Source organism: Barbatula barbatula (assembly GCF_947034865.1).
Source record: "Barbatula barbatula genome assembly, chromosome: 9".
In the NCBI taxonomy this organism is placed as follows: domain Eukaryota; kingdom Metazoa; phylum Chordata; class Actinopteri; order Cypriniformes; family Nemacheilidae; genus Barbatula; species Barbatula barbatula.
The window spans coordinates 19,436,410-19,454,145 of NC_136772.1; the positions used below are offsets into that span (position 1 = coordinate 19,436,410).

The 17,736-nt window shown below is 37.8% G+C and overlaps 1 protein-coding gene across 2 annotated transcripts in view; it reads left to right on the forward strand.

The window, feature by feature from the left end:
* Positions 1 to 894: 894 nt before the first annotated feature.
* gsk3ba (glycogen synthase kinase 3 beta-a) overlaps positions 895 to 17,736 on the forward strand; it is a 39,647-nt gene continuing 22,805 nt past the window's right edge. For both annotated transcript variants that reach the window (XM_079464809.1, XM_079464808.1), the window contains exon 1: positions 895 to 1,744. In XM_079464809.1, coding sequence (XP_079320935.1) covers positions 1,657 to 1,744 — 88 coding nt within the window. In that variant the 5' untranslated portion in view covers positions 895 to 1,656. The remainder of the gene's footprint in view (positions 1,745 to 17,736) is intronic.

Genomic DNA, 17,736 nt, shown 5'->3' on the forward strand with positions numbered 1-17,736 from the left:
TTAATATTGATATATAAATTAAACTTAAAAGACATAGTTCAATTATTAGCCATAGCCAGACCTCTCAACAAACACAGATCTGGAGTTTACTTCGGGCCAGGCGCATGCGTTCGATGAAACCATCTATAAACCCATTTTGTTAATTCTATGATATTGTGTCAATTTTGTGTTTGTCGGTTTGTCTCACTGTGTAACAAAAGCAGTACAAATATATTCCAAAAGATTATTGAAAAATGAAAAAAGCTGATACGCCCATTCAAGGCAGCCCCCAATCCCCAACTAAGAAACTAGCAAAGTCTTTACATTACATTTATTCATTTAAAAGACACTTTTATCTAAAGCCTTTTTCAATTTTGGTAGGCAAACGAATAGATAAAAATAATACATTAAGCAAGACCCAGTACCCAATGATGACAATGTAATTACATGATTATTACAACATTGTGCAGACACACCAGTTGCGAACCGTCAATCCACCGAACAGATCACAGGGGCTCAGCTGACTAGCAACAGCGCAGCTTGGATACTTTTTCACCTTTGAAGACGCATCGGGATTGGGTAATGTGGTTTCCTCAGTGACGCTTATTGGATCGTTATACAATCAGTTTCTCTACATGCCCACCCACTTTCAACCGCCGCGCGTCATCCGTGGCTGCAGAACACTGACAGATTGGCAAATTACACCATGTGTTCTGAGGACACACAATTACTATTGGCTGGTGGGTTGCTCTTTGCCCCGCCCATGTATATGGAAATACTCTGGATTGGTTAGCTCCGACCTCCCCAGTCTTTCCTGCGCGTTCACAATTTCCGATTCACGAAAGCGCGATTTGACGTAACCCTATCTGTGCTGCCATTCAACGTCATGTCCCGGTTGCGTACCAAACGCAACTTGCGTTAATCAGTCGGAGTCACAAAGAGAACGAGCACAGACCGTCGGAGAAGGCATAAAAAAGGAATTTTCTCAATTGCCGTGGGAATTCTGACCATCTTTTCCTTTTGGAACAAAGCGTTTGTGCCGTTGCTTTCTCAACCCGTGTGTATATTGGATATCCTCGTTTTGCATGGAGTTAAGTGGGTCGGAGCGGCCAAGGATATCGGTCTTGAAATTGGGCAATTGGAAAATTCTTATTCGTATCGTTGGGTAGAGCAAGGAAGCCGCCATGGCTGGTTCTATTGGATCCTTGAGTCTCCACCTCGGTATATGAAAAAGACTGGATGGTTCATCATTGTGATGAAAAACACTTAAATCTCTCCGTAGCTTAAGTGTATATTACACGCCGACTGTTTTCTTTGTGTAAAGCTCTTCCAGTCCGAAAGATACGTGGATAAGTGGGTTTTGTTCAAGGGAAACTGGGAAAAGGCCATTTTCATGACCACTTGGATTGACGAAATTTATTTGAGGCTTCACCGCTGGAAATATTAGAAACCGATTTAGACAACGAACAAGAGAACATGATCTGAAAGCGAGACCGAGGGTTTGAGAGCTCGCTGAAGAAAACGACCAAAGGACCCCGGACAGCCGTGTTGCATTCACACATTTTCCTCATTATTTCTGTCAGAGCTAATCGGGTTCCCGTGGGTCGAAACGGATTTGTTCACGAAACAAATAAACCCATTTAACTTCGAGAGACGCGTGGGATATTGGATTGAAAAATGTCCGGTCGGCCTAGAACCACCTCCTTCGCAGAAAGCTGCAAACCAGTACCTCAGCCGTCGGCATTTGGCAGCATGAAAGTCAGCAGTAAGTAGCATTATCGGACACCGAGACATTTGTATGTGGGGGTTTTGTGCTGTTTTATCAGGTCGCGTTGGTAATAGTCGAGTAACGTATCACACATCGGCACTGTCAGACACGCGAGCTGTGATTTGAGTGCCTTCAATTTCACCTTTGGGTGAAATATGACGTGTCCTATTTTAAATCTGCCAGCGTGCTTTCCCCCCCAACATACCATAGCCTTGCCATGGCATACACCATAATCACAGCACAGGCACTTGTTTGGAATAGATAGATATTTCATGTGTATGTTACATATTTACACTTGATACGGCTGATGGAAACTTTTTAAACAACGTAAAAAACAACTTAAAAATGTCTTAAATATTTAAGTTTTAAGAATGACTAATGTCACTTCAGCAAATGGTAACATAATTGAAGCGTGTTACGCAATTTATGGAAGAGTTAGCGTTTGCATACTGTCAGGATAAAATATTATTCTTTCTTTTGAAAACAATGAGAGGCGTATCATGCTATGTGTAAACAATTGTATCAGAACATTATATGCAGGGTGCATTTGGTTTTACAGTAAAATGTTGTTCTCTCACATTCGCGAAATGGGCACGTGGCAAACCCAACACAGTTGCTGGAGTCTCAGCCGAAACCAATTATCTGTCTTCACGTTCTCTTGTGTAATGCCTGGACGTTTTGTTTGCATTTGTGCTTCAAACAAATGAGGCAAACAATTGCATCGGATTTAATAGTGGCTTACACAGAACGCACTGACAGTGGAATTGTGGGGGATCTGGTTGTGTGTTTGCTGAAGCTTGCGCTTGACCCGAACATTTCGACAAACAGGAAATATCTGTGTCATATACATTTACGCCAGAAAACACAACAACCTTAATTTGATGGACGTTGTTGACATGATACTATAGCAATCCGAATCAATTTTTTTCTATTTTCTCCAGCAATGTGTGCATTCCAATTTATTGTCAAAGAAATGTATGCTTTGCATTTAACATCCGCCTTTTGGTATTCATTCTCTTCATGAGAGTTATTTTGGGATTGGTTGTTGTATTGTCCACTTATGGGCTTTAGAAACATACACGTGTCCCTCTCATTGCAAAAACAGCAAAACACATCCATTAATATGAGACAGACTTTGTGTTTTTCTGTCTCTGTCATTGTTTTGTCTTGTTTTGTAACACACATTCTGTGCATATCGTCGTGTTAGCCAATTGATCAGATTTTTGCAGATCAATTGTCAGAGTTGATTTTCTGCTTGCCCACAGCCCTATGCCACAGCAGCGTTAAACAGTCTCTCTCTCTCTCTTTTTCACTCTGTGGATTGAGTGAGGCGGGTGTCACCTTTCACCCCACTCCATTATCATCTGCCTCTGTCAGCTTCTGTGGATGTGTGGACGCTTTCTTGCACCCTCAGCACAATTCTCTGTGTCTTTGCATATGTACAATCACTTTGTAATCACAAGTAGCACAGACTGATCTTCTAGTGGCTCCTTTGCCAGTTTGAAACTTACATTTATAACTATTGCTATATTGATATGTTAAATATTGATTATTTGATCAAAATAAGGAAATTACTCTATATGGAGAACTGAAAAAATAGAAACTAAATATAAAATGTAATCTACGTCATATTTACCCTCATGTTATCTCAGCACCACAGTTTTTGGTACTACAAGAAACACAAAAAATGGTTTAAGATACATCTCCAAGTGTCTGTTTTCGCTTTTCATAAAAAAATATGCTCTAAAGAACTCCAGTGAATGACACGTATCACAGGCAGTTTCTGCCAATCTCATATTATTCTTGAGTGCTTAATGCTTATACAGTAGTATTGCATACGTCGTATCTTCGAAGAGTATTTAGTTTTATAGATTTTTTAAAAGAGAGATACAGCTGTATGATTATTTCCCAAAAAACACGAGCTGCTAGAAGTGGGACTAGTGGGGAGAGTGGGATGGAACTACAGCACGAGCAACCAACACATCATCACATTAATCCCTTCATGTTTTGTACATTATGCATGTACACGCCGATTGCCAACAAAACACAGACGTATGACTTAGTTTGACTTACCGCATGCAGTTCATGTATGGCATCTTTTAGCACTGGGACCGCGCCAGCTATCAGTTTTAAACGATCTCCAACCGTTTCCATTATATAACATCCATCACTGAAATGCTGTGAACAAACTAGACACCTAAACAGCGCAGCCCATCTTTACGCAGCGCAGATAATCTTAATGGTAAGTGGGTAGCTCATCGTTTGGCTCATGGGGCTGGCTTTTTCTGTTTCAGTCCTGGGTACAGAAATACTACATCCACCTTGTTTTTTAACTTGCGTTGACCATGTAAAGTATGAGAAGCCAGCACGTTTAACATTGTAAAGAAGTCAAAATGGCATAGCATGATACCCAATCTTTAATAACCATTTTAGATAAAGAGAGTATGTGTTTCAAACTGTTATTAATCCGTAGACCCATTGCTGGACTTGTGCCGGATCTAATGTTTGCTCTCTGTTCCTCATAGGTAGTAAAACAGTGAAATGTGCTATTTTTGATTTATTGACAGTGTTCGTTAGATGTTTTCTGCTTTTCCTTTTGATAACATAGCATTCATTCAGTGAACCCACAAAAGGTCTTACACATTGTGCGATTAACAAGCCTTTGTTTTGTACAATCCAAGAGACATTGCCTCTCAATCTCTAAAACCATCAACAGGAAGTAGGTAACTGTGCCGTGCCGTACCGTCACACCTCTACCAGGCTGTACGACAGAGGGAAGCTTTTACAGTGCAAATGCCGCAAACAAAATAAGATTAGTTGGGGAATGCTGTAGTGAATGGCAAAAAAACAGTATAGCCTACAGTTTAACAACTAATACAACTGTTCATCTGAATTTTTGTAACTAATAAACGTTCATTGTCATTTTACAGTTCTATAGTTTGTTTCTCGTGTATAACGAGATTCATAGGTTGGATTCTAAAGAAGCACAAAACGTACCTTTGGGGAAAAGCATCTTCCAAATACATAAATGTTATGTATGGTTGGTTAACAATTAACCCTGTTTGCCATTACATAATAAGGGCATGACAGAATAAAAATGAAACTCTTGGCCCCTTACTCTCATGTTAAGGATGGGATTTTTAGACCACAGCAGGTAGTGTTATGTTTTTGATTTTTGTTTTCTTGTTGATTTTTATCTGAGGAAGGTATAATACAGTGTGTACATCAGCTATTTTGTGGGAAAATGACACTAATTGCATTGCAGGTTGATTTAAGGTGTGCCCCTACATTTTTATGCTTGCACTCCTAAAAATTTCAGTCAGTGGCTACATTGCTAAAAAAGTTATACTGGAGCCCTGTAATAATCACTGTAATCGTGCAACCATGATTATTCCTCTGACTATAATTGTACCAACAAAATCTATAATCGTTGCATCCCAATTAGCAACTGCAAGTTTACACTACATAATTTTACATACATTTAAAGACACACAAAACAAAAAACAGATGTGCAATGTAAGCATAAAACATGACATGCTTATGTAGTTTTAACTGTTTCTCTGAAGGCTATGAGGGTTCAGTCTGTGGAGGAAGGAGGATTGACAGTGTGATATGATCGCCACCTCTCCTTGCACGAGCACTATGCAAAAGCATGTAGAGAAAACAACCAAAGCTCTTTACTAAAAGCTACGACTGTGGAGAAAACAAAGCATACATTGTGTGCAATTACTGCCTGTAATTAAAGTTTGTGACTAAAACATTTTGCTGTGTTTACATATTGTTGAGTCATAAAGTTGAATTTATGATGCCAACATAGTTAACATTTGGTGTTAGGGTGAATAATATACTATTTTCCCCTATATATTTCATCATTGAGGATTTCTTTAAAAAGTCTAAAAAGTCTGGTGTCTCATCTCGTGAGATAAATGTCTTGTCACACCCCGTTGCATACAGAAGAGATCTTGGTGTGTCATGAGACACACCACAAGGCAGTAGTGAAGTTGTCAAACGTCTGGTGTCAGTTTTAGCAGATGTGCCCCAACAGGTTTTTAACAAAGTTTCTGTTGGGACAGATTTACTGAAACTAAATGATCAACTGAATGACAGTCGGTTTTGGAAGATGTAAACGAATGACTCACATTTTACCTAGGGCACAGAGATGGGTGTGTTCTTCAGAAAGATAGCTGCGGCATAACTTTACAAAATGGGTTTTATTGATAATTCAAGGTAGGTTCTGATCAGTCCTAACTAACAATTACATGAAGCAGTAAACTCTTGAGTGTTTTTCCACCATTGCGTTGAACTGTTCTAAGCACGGTCTGAAACGGTTACCTTTATGTTTCCACATGAGCCTGGCTCGGCACAGCACGATTACAAACAGTTCTCAGCCCAGAATGTTCACCATGGTTGTCTTAACCAACTCGTAGCATTTTATTTAGGACACAAAAGGGCTGGGCGATTTTTCAGATTTTTTTGATAAATTCGAATTTACGTTTTAACACGATTTAATTTTTGTTAAATCGAGACATCGCGATTAAAAAAAAAGTTTATCATGCACATCCAATTAGATACGTTGGAAATACTTGTCAATACCACTTGATGGCCGCTCACTCCGAGCGCGCTTTATTAGAAATCAGTAACAAAGACGTTAACGGCTAAGACCATGGAGTCGCCTGGCTCTTCGCATCAGGATGAGCTTGTATCAAAGAAAGGTAGTAATGTTACTTCAGTGATTTGGAAATTATTTGGATTTGAGAGGTCAGACGTCAATCAAACTTTGGTCAAATGCAAGATATGTTGAAAGTCAGTTGCAACCGGCAGTGGCAGCACAACTAATTTGTTTCAGCATTTGCGAAGACAAATCAGGCTGAATGCCTCGAATGCACAAAATTAAGAGATGAGAACAACACAGTCAGCCATCCCAAGACGACAGATCCACCTCGAAATGCACAACGGCAGGTTTCACTAGCAGCATCATTTTCCAACGCGATTCCATATGATAAAAAGTCACACCAATGGCAAGAAATAACAAATGCTGTGGCATTTCATATCGCAAAGGACATGGTTCCCATGCACACCGTGGAAAAGCAAGGGTTCATAAATATGCTACTCGCCATTGATCCAAGATACAAGTTACCAAGCCGCAAACATTTTACAGAAGCCGCAATTCCCCGAATGTACAGTGAAACACGCGAAAAAGTGTCGGTACAGCTTTATAACGCATCTTTCTTTTCCACGACGACTGACCTGTGGAGTAGTCGTACTCTTCAGCCATACATGAGCCTCACAGTTCATTATGTTGATGCAGAATGGAAACTGAAAAGTATTAGTTATGTTTTAAGTTCAGTAGTTAAGCAAAAACGAAATCGGATTTTTTTGCTAAATCGCCCAGCCGGCACAACCTGGCAAAGCTGTGTTTGACAGCCAATGACAGCCACAGTTGTATAATAAGCCCAATAGATTCTGAATTTAGACAGTGTTTCTACAGAAAAACAATTACAACAGTGATGAAGCTTGTGATTTAGGTTGGTACAAGAAACTCGTTTTTTAAGATGTCATGACAATTTCAGATTTATTTGAATACTTATATGTTCTAAATGTGAATTCTTTAAGTGTTTTGGAGCATACCAGTTTATTGCTATCTTTAAGGCTAACGTTTTTAAAATTTTTTAGGTAGAGACGCATTCAAAAATGTTCAGCATTTCAAACTCACTTGGTATGTTGCCAGTTTTTGGTCTACTTTTATAGGCTGTTTACACCTGGTATTAAGATGCGTTTTTGTCGATAAGATTAAAAGCGGATGATGCTAAATACAGGTGTAGACGTAAAGGTGTGAAAGTTCAACTTTGCCGTTGAACACCTAAAAGTTTGGTTTAAAGAAGAACTACTGCCTGCATATAAAGGGATTCAGGTAATGTTATCTAACATTTCAGACTTTTCAGTCAAACAAAAACTTGATTTAATTGGAGTACACTACATATCAATGCCTTTATCAGTGTAAACACTAGTCGAACATTTGCTAAAAATGAAATTTTTACTTAATATTTTCCATCAAATTTTCAAAGAACTTCAATTACACACAACTGTGTTGTGCTGTTTTATGTTGTACATGAAGATATATTTCATGACCTGTCTCATTTATGAGCGTGCACACGTGTGTGACTTGGCAGCTGATCTGAGGAGTCTGCATTAGCAAGTCGGCTTGAGCAGCTGGTTTTGAAGTGGGACGTGTGATTCTTCAGACCGCCTCCCCAACCCCCTCATTCCAGTTTGTTTGCCGGAAAAAGCAGCTGTCCAGGGACAATGAAAACCTTGTTTAGCATTTAAAAGCCAGTGCACCGGCCATATTCTTGTGTAAATGGAAACAACATTAATTTTACACCAAAAAGCTGAGCGTTTGGTTATTGTCTTGGGTGTCTCCTTTTCATCCGCTTAGTGATTGATGGTTGTGTTCATTTAGGAAAATAGGTGGATTTTGGAGCATACTATTAAACTTGAGATGGCCTCATATTAGTCTCAACATTTACCATATTACCACAATATTTAATATATTTATGACACTTACTTGATCACTTTTATGAATGTGCACTAGGGCTGTCACAATATAAGAGTTTCAGAATTTTGCCTCTTTATATCAATTCTAAGGCCTGTTCTCATAATGTATAATATATAGTGTCTGCCTTATCCCACAAACACATTCCTTTAGTTCAGTTTAAGCCACCTGCTAAGGATCAGCGTCCTCAGGCAAATCTCAGTTCGGGGGCCCCATATTGCCACCCTACAGCATGAGTAGAGTGAGGGGGATGGGTGCTTAGAAGAATAAGGGGAAGAGGGAACTATAAGCAGCTACAGGGTGTGGCTCACTGAGCTGTATGTATTGAATATAGGCTACTGTATTCTCGACACCCTTTCTGTTTCCACACAACTTTATTTTCCCATATTTTTTCATGTTCACAGGCTTGAAATGGCGGCTTTTCCTAAAATACATTTATTTAACAATATTAAAGATACTAGTATGGTATAGATCAGAATAACAAGCTGTACATGGCATTGAGGAAACAGTATAAGGCCTGGCAATGGCATCAGTATAAATGTCATGATTCTGCTGCATCATGTCATGTTTCTCTTGGTTTAGTGGCAGGATCATGACAGAACCTCATGTTAAATGTGGAGAGAGACAATTATTGTTCTTATGGCCTTCCATACTCTCTCCGGTCTCGTCATTGTTCCCATCCTCTTGTTACCTCGTTATTGATTAATGCCCTACACCTGTTTCCCTCTTGATTTGCTCCCTTATTTAATGCCCTTGTGTCTTCTGTCTTGTGCTGGTTCATTGTGGTTTGTGTGGTGAGTTCCTGTGTTGTGTTAGTTTAGTTACTTGTAGTTTTTGTCAAGAGTTTATTCAAGTCTTGTTTATGTATAGTTAGTTTTAGTCCTGTTCTGTCTTGTCATAATATTACCATGTTTTGTTATGTTACCCCCACGTTGGTCTTTGTTTTATTATTTATTAAATATATGTTAACCCCTTACCCGCTGTCTGCACCTGGGTCCTCTGTCCTTGTCTCACCACTGGAGACATGACAATAAATGCCTAAATAAATTGTGTTGATGGCTATTTCTCAATATAAAGTGTGACCTCACATTGCATAGTGCATTTACTCAAATACATTAGCAAGACATTAGAGAACAATAAAAAATTATGTTTTGATACAAAACTAAATACATAATTCATTGCTCTTGAGTGGTTAATAGCTTTAAAATTCCTCTAGATTGTTTGTCATACAGTTGTACAAAAGGTTTTAGGACTTTTGGTGCAGACCTAATTCACAAAGGTCAAAATTTAGTTAATTTAGTAACTTGGTGTTAAGGTGGCCAGAGTTCAGTTAAAGGGAACGTGTGATACATTTGGGGTGCAAGTTCTGTTTTATGCACTGTTAATACCAAATGTCGACTAACAACCTGTTTCTCTTTGAAGTTGGTGCAGGACAGAATAGGGGACAGATAGTGTGTCCAGGAGTGTAGGATGTGGTAGGCCCTAACTAAGGCTGGTTATTGTCAGCGATGACACTAATGTACATCATGAGGGAATTGCTGTATGTAATAGAATAGTATAAAAATTGGATGCCCAATCTGTCATTTTTGTTTCTAGTGGAATAGAAGCCTTCTAAAAGTCATTGTGCAGGTCCAGATTTTTCGAACGTAGCGATTAAGTTGGTGTTCACTGTTTTTTCTCATCATTGATGTTGCAGTCCTATCTTGGACATGTCTCCCAAATGCAACTAGAAACGTCTGGAATTTTGATGCTTCAGGGGAACATAAAGAATTAAACCATGGAGCAACATCTACAAAGTAATTATTGCATAGATTTGCCTGTCCATATGTTATCAACTTAAAGTGTACTACCTCAGTATAATAAAATTGTTTTCTCTTTTTTTACCTGATCATCATTGTTCTTTATCCTTAAATAGGACCAAACATTAGGATGCTAGCTTTTGTAGTTACAGTAGTTTTTTTTAGCATTTAGGTCATGGTTTTTTACTTTAAATTCCAGGTTGTAAGATTTCCCGAAAAGTGGCATTTCAGTTATGAATGCTTGATCTCACTAGCTACACGGGAAGTAATTGGAAGTGCTCATGTAAACTTGTCTGCTGTTCTTTCATCCTCTGTTATCTCTGTACACACTATATCTCTTCACATTTGGCAATGGGTCACAGGAATGTTCTCATGTTTAGCTGAGCTGTCATTCCTCATTTGTCTAAGGCCAGAAACATACTCAATGGTGCAATTGCAGATGTTTCTAGCTATTGTGAATTAAAAACACAGAAAAATAAATAATTTTTTAATGAAAATCATGCTGGCCTTAAGGACATAAATAAACAGAAATTATTCTAAGCGCTGACGGAATTTGCATCTAGAAGACATTAGCATTCAAACTTAAAGTCTCACACATGCACTCAAAAAAATCTACAATTGTTATGATATCATGCTACACTTCAGCCTCACATCAAATTTCTTGTCTAATCAAATGCGCTTTAGTATCTAAAGAGTCCTGCCTCTTCACTTTAATAAGTTGTGTTATATGTAATTAACAAGATTTTAAAGTGGCAGTCTGTAAGTTCTTTTGAGTAGAAATAACCTTAAACCAATTGTTCAGCAAGTACATGAAAGAACGGTGTTTAAAACTGTGTCATTACCCTTACTGGATTCACCACAGAAAGCTTGTAATAATGGTTTGTAATCTTTCCTGTCGGGTCGACTTTTTCCGGAAATCCTTATTTGGTGTCTTTCGTCTATGTGTCATTTCGTCACATTCCTGAACATCACCTGCAGTAGCAATTAAAAACAGAGATGCTGACAAAGAGCCCATTCTTACGGACAGCCACTTCAAGGTTTATATGATTTGGTAACTAGTGCAGTGTTGACAGAACGGGGCTGACGTTATCATACCTTTTTTTTCTTGTAAGAACATTATGGACCAACTGATACATTTTGGACCAACTGACGTTTTAGTATCAGTAGGGGTGTAACGATACACTCAGTTCATGGTTCGCTACATATCTCGATGCTCGGTTCACGGTACGATACGCATCAAAATATGTTTTACAAATTTAAAAAATGAAACTGAAATTCAAATAACATTTATTTTCAAAATATTAGCAATTTCAGGAACAACTTTTCAGTAGCAACATATTAAGAACATGAAATTAGAATTTAGAACAGTGTCAGCAAATGTTTATTTAGTTTTAGTCATAGTCTTTTGACTAAAATGCAATTTAGCTTTGGTCATATTTTAGTCATCCCCATCATTTTAGTTTTAGTCTATTTTTGGTCGACGAAATCTACATTTTATTTAGTCTACTGAAATTTAACTGGTTTAACTAATTTAATTGGTGTAATTAAATGTTCCATACAAAGATTTAACTGTTATTACATCATTTAATTGACATTAGAATTAAATTAAACCAGGTAATATCCTTTATTTTTCAGAAAAGTTCAGTAACTACTGGATATGCATTATTGCAACAGAGAATATTAGAACATAAACGACATGTACCAGTTCATTTAGTCTCAATTGACTTGTTTGTTCAGTGAAGGGCGTATTCATTCAGTACATTCAACCAATGAAACACTCAGACAGAGCTCACACTCAAACGCTTTGGGCTTGTGTCTCTTTGAAGCTGCACTATCTTTGCTTGAGACCATAAGGAATGACAAATATCGTTCAAAAAGACATATTACATAAACTATTACATTTCAGCTCACGTTAGCAGATGATTTAACATTGATGTATAAAAACGTTTGTGCTTGCTTTTGTAATGAGTTTCGGGGTTATAATATATTTCCCAGCCACCATATTTAATTTATCCATTACCATCGCTGTGGTAAAAAACTGCCACCATCACAGCCCTAGTGTTTACTTGTGCTAAGAGAAAATTCAGTTTGAGTTGCAAATGCTTTTCTTTTGGATCATTTTAACTATTCTTTTCTTGCAGTCCTGTACAAACATGTTGTACACTCATACAAAATCATTGGAATTCTAGAAGACATCTATATTAATGTGCATAATTAGCCTAGTTCGTGTAATAATACTGTACTAGTACAATGGATTATATCAATGACTCGAGTTTTTCCATATTTATGTGTGTTTATGCTGTGCCACTGGCTTATATTGACCGCCAGATTACCCTGGTTGCTACAACAGCCTTTTAATTTGTACAGTGTGTATGTTTAGTTTGAGTAAGAATGAAGACAGAAAGATCGTAGTTACAAAATAATCTGCTTTAAAAAATCTCTTTTGACAGAGGTGGCCAGAGGTTGGTGTGTGTGTGATGCATACGGATATACTGCAGTTTGGAACATTTGAGTGGTGAGTTGGGTACAGATCAAAGTGTGTGTTTGCGTGCTTTGCACTGAAAATGTGTGAGCTGTATCCTGCTGGGGTCTGTGTATAACTGCCCTGCAGTAATACACTAGCTTTTTGTTAAACATCAGCCAAAATTCTCACGTCACACCAGAGCCATTCACATGTGCCGAAAAAGTGACAAGAAATTATGAAGACATAAGTGGTAGTGACCACTGGTGATGTGGTTTTGCTGTGTCCAGCAAAGTAATAGCCAATGAGTTAAAGACTGGCTTTCATTCAAATCTCACTTCTGACACCATGTCATGAAACACACTCTGGACTTTCTTATGACTAAACTGCATACTTCTATGTACATACGCATCAGTTTCAGGGTGATAATATGGAAAGCTTTTCCTTAGGCATTATGGAGAAATGTATGTTGTTTTGGCCAGATTCATTGCTGTTTTTTTGTTAAAAAACACCTTCTCAGTGTGGATGGATGGCGAAAATGGAGAGAAAGATGCATTTTTAACAAACAAACATTGCTCGTGTAAATCAATGATTTTCCTGTGTTTATTACATCTCTGACAGAAATCATAACACTCCAATCTGTGTTGGTGCTGCTGCTGATGTTGGTGCTGCTGCTGAAGCAGAAAACCACACGCTATCGTTATTTCTGTGTCAAATGATCACTCAAGTACTGGGATTAAAACAGAGTTGCATTGCACGTGCATTTACAAGCTCTGCCCAAATTAATCTCACACCAAATAACACACCAACATAAAATACAGTAAATACAGCCTGGCAACAAAACTCCTCTTATGGTTGTCTTTTAGGATTGTGTTACATTGTTTTGATTGTTTTCACATCTTAACTGGATAGGTCTGAAAGAAAAGTATAAAACTGGGTTCGCACCAAACGCAAATGAATTGTTTTGCCTTAGTAAATTACATACAAAGTTAATACAAAGACGCGTATAGACACGTCACAAATGCACGATTTGCGCGTCAATCTTGTCTTCCACGAAGGTTGAAAATATTTGTCAGATCACGTCACTCACGCCAAAATAGCAAACTTTTCCCACTCGGAATTAAAAAAACGTGGAACATGATTGTTCGCGTTCGATGCAATCATTGTAGTTTGTAGCTCGGACAATTTCAAGTGCACGCTTATATCTGTCATTACAGTAATTCGGTTAAAACACGTCATTAGAGCGTGTGGCACTTACTATATGAAGGCTAATAGGGAGGCTCAGAGATGACTTAATTTTGTAAGCAAACCCTGGAAGCGAGTTAGCATTATAAGACTTCCGGTTCCATCGCTCCAAAGTCTATGGGTTTTTCGACTGGGTTTTGGTAAATCGCCCGAAATAAGGCCTGTGGTAAACACAACCTCTAAATATTTTCACATTTCATTCTATGACATAAAACACACCAATTATAACCTGCTTGTGATTTTGTAAAGCCTTATTGTGTCTTAAAAACGGCGGTTGCTAACAAGTTGCTAAAAGTGACTACTTACTTTGACGTTAGACATCATTGTGCATATGAAGCTCACAAATAATGCAAAATGGGAACAAATCTCTTAAAACGTAGATGCGGATTCATTCATGGAGTAATTAATAAAGTTTGAATGTTGACACTGTAGATGTATCCGAGTTAATGTTTAGTTTCACTTTTGTTTTATTTTATTAGTTTGCTGAGTATTTGTTGATAGTCATAATACATTAAAACACCACAACATTTAGTTTGGCTAAAAGTCTTTATTTAAACATTCGTTAGATGCTATGTGAGCGTGCGCATTGCACAAATTGTTTAATATGATTTCTTGCCTGTTGTATACAGGATGCATGAACGGAGCGTCCTGTGCGCAGCTTGTTCCCACATGTGCTTTCATAGCGATACAGTGCACGCCACACTGCTGCCTGCCAAACAAAATAGCAATCGTTGCATCTCTAATTATAAGAAAAGAATCGTGATTCTCAATTTATCCAGAATCATGATTCTCAATTTACCCAGAACTGTGCAGCTCTAATTATAACCTAATGTTTAACTGTCTTGTTTTCCTATATCCGCTAATTTTATCCCCTAAAGGTAAAAAATATGAGTTTGACATCTGGCAGACAGGTGGGGAGCACTCACACAAATGTGGTTAATGCACAGACTCTTAATAATCAACTTATCATACACGCACACATATGATCATGAGTTCACCCACATACATTACACATATACTTTTTATCTCCATATCTGACATGGTTTATTTATAGAACGGTATTAAGTGTTAGCTGGAGCAGAGTGGTGCAGGCATGCAGCCCCCTCAGAGATACTGAACTCTGATTGGCTCGGTATCAGTGAGGTCATGACTGATGACAAAGGATGAATTTTGAATTCAGAATGGGGACAGACCGCATGTACGCATATATACTGTTTCATTGTACTCTTGCGCGCCTTTATTTAGATATAATTTATGTTCATATTAATTTGTATTATAATTATTGTCATGGTTCTCGTGGTGAGACACAGAGAGAGGACCCAGGTGCAGACAGCGGGTAAGGGGTTAACAAATAATTTAATAAATAATAAAACAAAGACCCACGTGGGGGTAACATAGCAAAACATGACATGGGTACAATAACAAGACAGGACTAAAACTAACTACACTTAAACAAGACTACAATAAACTTTAAACATGAACTACAAATAACTAAACTAACAGGACACATGAACTCACCACACGAACCACAATGAACCAGCACAAGACAGAAGACACAAGGGCATTAAATAAGGGAGCAAATCAAGAGGGAAACAGGTGTAGGCATTAATCAATAACGAGGTAACAAGAGGATGGGAACAATGACGAGACCGGAGAGAGTATGGAAGGCCATAAGAACAATAATTGTCTCTCTCCACATTTAACATGAGGTTCTGTCATGATCCTGCTACTAAACCAAGAGAAACATGACATGATGCAGCAGAATCATGACAATTATGCTGTATATTGTATTAAATAAACGATTTGTTGAATTTTGTAGTATGATCTTTAAATAAACAATCTGTTGAGTGGGTCCTGTAATATGATCGCATTTAAAGAAACCGTTTAGTACGATGACATCTGGCGGTTGAGCTAGATATTGAAGAGACAAGTTTAGCCAAGTTACGGTTCTTCTCGGGTTCTTTTAAATGTTATCAGAAGTAATCTAAAGGCACTCTGTTGTTTGTGAATGTGTTCCGGAAGTTCAATTGGGGGTCACAAAAGTGCGCGTTCACAGTAAAGTTTGTTTATGTTGTCAGTTTAAAACCTTTTTTATAGGCTGCACACACACATATATAGAGACCATTCTTTCCATCTGTATAATGACCAACTTTAATTCATTAGGGAGTAAGCTTCTTATCTCAAGCCATATAAGTTAGTCATTTTAGGATAACGAGCTGAAACATATTAATATAATTGACATAACCAAATGACGGAACATTTTACGAACAGCCTAAGTAATGGCACTTAGTGTATTAGACACAGTATCAGATGATCGGAAGCATATCTTTTGCGAACATCTTTATGAGGGCCGTTGTTTGCTCTGCCCGTCGATCTGGTCATGAAACTAGCCGATTGTTGCTGACCTGTGAATGCTTCGCCCCCAAATGAATGCACATCCTAGTGGTTGACCTATGATAAGCGATCTTCAACTGGCACTTAGTTTGCACTGAACTTAATTTTCATTAATTTTTATAAAGGACCCCACACAGAACTCACATTTAACATCGTCCCAAGTTACGGATTAGCCACGCATGTCTACAGTGTGTGTAGCCTAAGTAATGTTAGCTAATGTGAGACTTCTTCAGCTGTCTGTTGACAGCTTTTAGGTGCGCTTTTTGTCACCCTTGTTTTGTGTATTTAAATTTTTAGACAATAAAATTGCACACACTATGCCGATGTTCTATAATTAAATGAACAAATAAACATTTTCCAAAATCGTGACTCATCCCTAGTATATAGTTTTTCTTGATGAACTGAAATGTGACCTATTCTATGAGAGACCCCCTCACAGGCAGAGCCTCATCCTCTCTGTATATTGCTGTGAACGATCTATATTGGGGTGATAATGGGAATTTTGTAATTATCGACATATAAGTATGCTTTAAGTGTAAGTTTATACACTGAGTAAGATGCCTTTTAGTAGAGACCAAGTATGCGTTCTTTTAAAAAGCCACAAGTAATCACTATACGTTTTTACAGTTTAGAGCTGTAACGTGTAAATATGTTGGAGAATGCAAATGAAATAGAAAGACAAATCTGCCTTTACAAAGTTTTGTCATGATTGTAAAGGTGTCTTGTCTTGTCTTTTGGCCCTCCTCTTCTTTATTATTGGGCCTAAAGAGTTTTCTTTATTATTATTATTCAGAAACAGAATTTTGAGAAAAACAGGTTTAAAGTTTGGAAATGTGCATTGATACACCTTAATTCAAAATTAATTTATTATGTGCTTTACTTTGATTTGTGATATGTCTTTGGAGTGTTAAGAGAAGGAAAGCTATAGGTGAGCATGTCTTTATACATCAGCTTTCGCTATTTCTCAGCAATAAACAAGTGGATTTTGCAAAGATATTTTCAGAGATGATAGACAAGATGTTTTTTAATGATCATTTAATGAAAACCCAATTTTGATGTTTTGATATTTCTGAAAACGTTTCTTACACGCGACTGTTGTTGTTTTTTGTGTTGCCGTGGTTTAATAGACCGGGCTGTTTACTCGTTGTTTAGACTGTACATCTGTGACCGTAATATCAGACTAGAAACATCTCTGTCTGGTTTCAGTAAATGTTTAGTAAATGAGCTTTTCAAGGTTTTTCAGATTAAGGGATGAAAGAATTTCAGAGTCTTTGATGTAGCAGGTCTGCAATGAACACAACAAAACCTTCACGCATTTACAACAGGTTTGTTTTACCTATAAAAATGTTTGTTTGTACACCGACTCCTTCCACAGTGAAGCAAGCATTTGTATGGGACCTTTGAGATGTTGTTGATGAGTTGGTTACAGCAACTTTCTGGAAGAACTCTCTCTAGCTCCAACTGCAGCTAGTTTTAGATCACTTTCCAGGTAGTATTGCTGTTTTTGTTACCTCTTAATTTTAAAAGTAGTTTGTCG